We start from the raw sequence: 5,943 nt of genomic DNA on the forward strand, positions 1-5,943 counted from the left end.
CTTGGTGGTGTTTGTGCTAAGCCAAAGGAAGTGTGTGTCTTGAGGGGATCAAGGTCACTTCTTTGGTGGTGTGTGTAAGTAATCTAGGTTTGATTGCTTAGTGGATTCCCCCAGTGGTTTCTGGGAAGACTGGATGTAGCTCTTGGTTTAAGAGTGAACCAGTATAAACTGTGTGTGCAATCTCTATATCCCTTGAACTCTTTAATTCCAGTTTATATTTGTTAATTGGTATAAACAACTGATTGTTTCTGCGAAACAACCGATTGTTTTTTTGGTGTTGTGCTAAATTGCTTTGTGTTTTTGGCAAACTGAATTCTGAATCAAGTTTTCTCAAAAGAATTTCATTCTAGACTAAAAAGTTTGTGAAAACCCTCTTTAAACCATTCACCCCCCCTCTAGTTTAAAGCCATATATTCTAACATAAATACTCGGCTCAATTTTCGAGTGTCCTACAAAGAGTTATTGAGTATGCTAGGGGTAGCAGACAAGCTAAAGTTTCCCAACAAGACAGATCGAAATCTGGTATCACGAAGAGATGTCTGGTGTGAGTTCCACAAAGCATTTGGGCATAATGTCGAGCGATGCATAGCTTTAGGCCACCAACTGGCTAGCTTGGTGAAGGAAGGGTTCCTGAAGGAGTATCTTGAGGCTAACCAGGGAGAGCCAAAATGAGAGGTCGCTCTCAGGGACCAAGTACACAAGACATCGGTTCACGGAGAGCTGAACACCATCTCGAGAGGATTTTCAGGAGGACGAAACTCTGCTTCCGAACGTACCATGGATGAGAGAGTCAAGCATGTGGTCTAGAGGAGAAGGAACTTCAACAAGGATAAGAAACTGGTCATCTGAAAAGAAACTTAGAAGTTGTTGGTTGCTGGCCACGTAAGGGAGATTCAATATCCTGAGTGGCAGAAAAATGTTTTATTGGTAAAGAAGGCCAATGGGAAGTGAAGAATGTGTGTCGACTTCATCGACCTGAACAAGGCTTATCCCAAGGATTCGTACCCCCTACCAAGCATAGGCTCCTTGGTTGACAACACCTCGGGTTGTCGATTGTTAAGATTCCTGGATGCATTCTCGGGGTACAACTAGATTCATATGCACCCGAGGGACGAGAGTAAGACATCCTTTATGGTCGAATTCGCCAACTATTGTCACAAGGTCATGCCGTTTGGCCTTAAAAATGCTAGCACTACTTATCAAAGGTTGATTGAGCGGATCCTCGCCTCGATGCTCGGGCAAAACGTACAGACGTATGTAGACGACATGGTCGACACGTCAGAAGAGAAGGACCAACATATTGCCGACCTAGAAGAGCTATTCAAAACAATAACAAAGTACAATTTGAAGATTAATCCAGATAAGTGCGTATTTAAGGTGGAAGCTGGGAAGTTCCTTGGTTTCTTGCTAACTAAGAGGGGCATAGAGGCGAACCCCGACAAATGCGCTGCAATCATAGGAATGAGGAGCCTAGCCAATGTGAAAGAGGTCCAAAAGTTAATTGGAGACATCGTTGCCCTATCTCGCTTTCTGTCAGCCAGTGGAGATAAGGGGTATCCTTATTTCCAATGCCTCAAGAAGAACAATCATTTTTTGTGGACCAAAGAATGCGAGGAAGCCTTCACCAAGTTGAAAGATTACTTGGCTAGTCCCCTTGTTCTTAGTAAGCCAGTCTAAGGTACCCCTATTCGTCTTTATTTTGCAATTACAGATCGAGCGATTAGCTCGGTCATCTTGCAAGATCAAGATAAGGTCCAAAAGCAAGTCTACTTTGTGAGTAAGGTACTGCAGGGACCGAAAACTTGGTATCAGGCTATCGAGAAAGATGCCTTAGCTGTGGTGTTTACAGCTCAGAGACTTCGCCACTACTTTCAGAGTTTCATCGTGATTATGGTGACCGGTTTGGCCATTCGCAAGGTCTTTCAAAAGCTCAATATAGCAAGCGAACCTAGAGAGCTGATTAAGGGTCAGATATATGCTGATTTACTGGTAGAACTTTCATCTGACGACACCCAGCTCGATCCCAATGATTTCCAGTGGGTCATTTCGGTAGATGGATCTTCCAATCAACAGGGAAGTGGGGTTAGGGTCATTCTAGAGTGACCAAGCGGGTTGTTGATCCAACAAGCCCTGAGGTTCGCATTCAAGGCGAGTAACAATCAAGTTGAGCATGAGGCCTTGATAGGAGGGATGTTACTAGCCAAGGAGTTGGGAGCTTGGAGTTTGTTGGTAAAGAGTGACTCGTTGCTTGTCAATGGGCAAGTCACGAGTGAGTATCAGGCCAAGGATCCACAACTCGCTTCATATCTCAGGTATGTGACGATCTTGAAAGTAGCCTTCTTTACGTTCGACCTCGTTCACGTTCCTAGAGAGCATAACTCTCGAGCAGACCTGTTGTCTAAGTTGGTAGTTCAGGGAAGGGAGGTCGGCAGAGGTCAGTAATTTAGGAGACATTGAAGTTGCCCAGGACAGCTGAAGGAGGACCAACCAAGGTCAGCCACGTAAAGGTCCTCGGGATAACCTCAGGGAAAGAGAGAAGGCATCAGTCGATGACTCAGGAGACCCTAAGAGTCCCAAGGATAACTACCTACAGGTTGTTGGGAGACGATTTTTTTTAAGGTTTTGCGGGTCGACACCACAAAAACTTAGATAACACCTTACCAGCGTTACCTAGTTGATGGGTTAGTTCTTGCCGAGCCTACGAATGCTAAGACAGTTAAGAGGAATGTGGGGAGGTATAGCCTGATAGACGAAGAACTCTTTCGTCACGATTATACTCACCCAATCTTCACTTGTGTGAGTGGAGATCGTGTACACGCATCATGGCGAGCTCCATGAAGGTATTTGCGGTAGCCATATTGAGGGACGAGCTCTCTCGTTGAAGGTCATTCGAGCTAGGAATTACTGGTCGACCATGAAGGAGGATTGCGTGAAGTATGCCCAACGCTACAATGTCAGAAGCACATTGATTGGTGCCACACCCTAGCCAAGGAGTTGAGGTTTATTGATAGCCCGTGGCCTTTCCATACATGGGGAAAAGACATTCTAGGTCATTTCCCTTTGGCTATATGACAGATGAAATATCCCATTGTGGCCATTGAATACTTCACCAAGTGGGTTGAAGTTGAGCTAGTTGCACAGATAACTGCTCACAAGGTGCAGCATTTTGTGTGGAAGAACATTAGAAACTTTTGATGCATCTAAATTCAAATATAGAAAAATATAGACATAATCAACTTCTAGGATCAACTCAAAACAAATAAATTACAATTAATCAAGGAATAACTTCTCATATGCTCACAAGAAAATGTTTCTCTCTATTTTCATGGAATCTTAACAAATCACGGTTGCTTTTCATTTCATCTTCAAAAGTGAAAAATAAACATGAAAACAGAAAAGGATTTAAAAACCTTATTCAATTGAGGAAAACAATTTCGAAAAGCCAAAATAATGAAAAGCATAAAATATAGATAAAAGCATAAAGAAGTAAAAGAAAAATGAGATCCACAAAAATATTTTCCATACGCAAAATAATAACCCTAAAAATCAAATACAACGAAAACATCTTCAAAAGGAAAAAAGAAAGATATTAATGTGAAAACCTCCGTAAAAAGAAGACAAAAACACACTTACGGTATAGGAAATTTAAGACATGTTTTATGATGATAGTGTAACATTCCTTCCATTAATGTTTTTAACATAAACATATATAATTCACATTGTTCATATATATTCAATGTTTTTACATTATTACTCATGTAAGTCAAGGTGTGTCTCATTGTGTCATTACAATTATGATCACTTTCCAGGGACGAAGTTGGTGGCGTAGGCCCAGGCATTGTTGTTGACTGGGTCAGCAAGGTGATCTGCAAGGTTCTCCAAAGGTCCCTTCCCAGTGACAATGGCCTGAACGAAGAAACCAAACATGGAGAACATGGCCAATCTCCCATTCTTCAACTCTTTAACCTTCAACTCAGCAAAGGCCTCTGGGTCATCAGCAAGGCCCAATGGGTCGAAGCTCCCACCCGGGTAGATTGGGTCAGTCACCTCACCCAAAGGCCCACCAGCAATGCGATAACCCTCCACTGCACCCATCAAGATCACCTGTGTGGCCCAGATGGCAAGGATGCTCTGTGCATGGACTAAGCTTGGGTTGCCCAAGTAGTCAAGCCCACCCTCACTGAATATCTGAGACCCAGCCTTGAACCACACGGCCTCTCCGAACTTCACACCGTTGCGGGCCAAGAGTTCTGGGAACACACAACCCAAAGCTCCCAACATAGCCCATCTGGAGTGAATGACTTCCAGTTCACGGTTTTTGGCAAAAGTCTCTGGGTCAGCAGAAAGGCCAGCAGTGTCCCAGCCGTAGTCACCTGGGAATTGGCCAGTGAGGTAGGAAGGGGCCTCACCGGAGAATGGGCCCAAGTACTTGACGCGATCTGGGCCGTACCATGGGCTTCCAGAAGAAACCGACTTGGAGGCTGTCTTCCTCATGGAAATCCTTCCACCAGAGATGTCGGGGGTGGCAGGGGAAAGCTTGATGGCTTGGCCTGCCAGTGACGGTGAAGAGAGAGCCATTGTGGAAGCAGCCATTGTGGTGTTTGTATTGCAGAATAAATAAAAGAATTAAAAGGTTTGTAAGTGAATGAATGAGTTTTGTTAATGCATGTATTCCTATTATATAACTTCAACATCAATGGGTTTTTATCTTTACGAGATCTATACCTCATTTTCTATTGGTTTGGTGTATCCATTTTGTCCACTTGTCGATTTCTAACCCTTTGTTTTCATCCGTTCACAACACAGATGAAGTATCTTATAAAATATCACTCAAGCAAATCCTATCCAATAAAAAGTTGCCACTTATGATTTTGGATAGGCTACGTCCAATATATTCATGCATTAATAATGTCGCCATTTCATATCCACATAAATTCCTGTGACTTAGTAATTCTAAGATTTTCATACATCTGCATGCAATGTATTGGCTCATCCAATTAGATCAGTTGAGATTATTTTAATTTATGATTTATTTGTAAATAACATCTGTAATATTTCCACTTAAATTAAGTTTTTCATACTTTTATATATTTTAAAATTTAATCTAAATTTAAATTCATATCTTGTATGTTATTATATTTAATTTATGAGTATGATTATAAAATAATATATATATATATATATATATATCAGATAATCTAATTAATAAAGTACAATTTATGACTATTTAAAAGAAGAGAGTCATTACTCATATTTATATAAGTTCACATAGGGTCATAGTTAAACAATGCATTAAACATGCTTAGACATGATAATTCATCCACGTAAATTTCAAACATAACATTTAATATAAAGATATATAAAATATAAAATAATTAATTTTTTCTTCTTTTAATATAAAATATAAAATATATTTGATAAGACTAATAAGTTAGCAATTAGCTTATTTAAATAACTTATAAATTAGTTTGAGGAACACAAAATTGTTTGGTAAAAAATTTAAAATAACTTATTTTATGAGCTTTTAATTTAATTTTTTCTAATTTTTTTTTACACTTAATATATTTTTAAACAACCGGTTGTTACATGTTTTTACTGCATGAAAAATGGTCATTCGGTCAGATTCTGCAAAATAAGAAAGTTTTATGTTCCCAGGGACTTCATGAAATGGTTCCTAAAGGATGTGAGGTTCCAAATGAGAAAAAGAAATCAATTGGACTCACATTTGTGAACGGGCCAAATTTTGATTGATGCCAGGTATTGTCGTTTTGTTTGTAATGTTTGGTTTATCATGATCTCGAAATTTAGATTTGATTAGAAAGTACTTCAAAGTTTCTAACTCAAATGATAATGCTTAAATATTTGAATGTTATGAATTAATTTGAAATGTTAATTATTATCAACGTCTGATCTTAATGATAATATATTTTTATAAATATGCGA

At 39.7% G+C, this 5,943-nt stretch overlaps 1 protein-coding gene across 1 annotated transcript; it reads right to left on the reverse strand.

Annotated features, from left to right (window-relative positions):
* Positions 1–3,655: 3,655 nt before the first annotated feature.
* On the reverse strand, positions 3,656–4,742 carry LOC137837446 (chlorophyll a-b binding protein, chloroplastic-like). Its single transcript, XM_068646431.1, has one exon. It carries the CDS (start codon positions 4,591–4,593, stop codon positions 3,799–3,801), a length of 795 nt encoding a protein of 264 aa, XP_068502532.1. The 5' UTR covers positions 4,594–4,742; the 3' UTR covers positions 3,656–3,798.
* Positions 4,743–5,943: the final 1,201 nt, after the last annotated feature.

Source organism: Phaseolus vulgaris, chromosome 4 (assembly GCF_000499845.2).
Source record: "Phaseolus vulgaris cultivar G19833 chromosome 4, P. vulgaris v2.0, whole genome shotgun sequence".
NCBI lineage: Eukaryota > Viridiplantae > Streptophyta > Magnoliopsida > Fabales > Fabaceae > Phaseolus > Phaseolus vulgaris.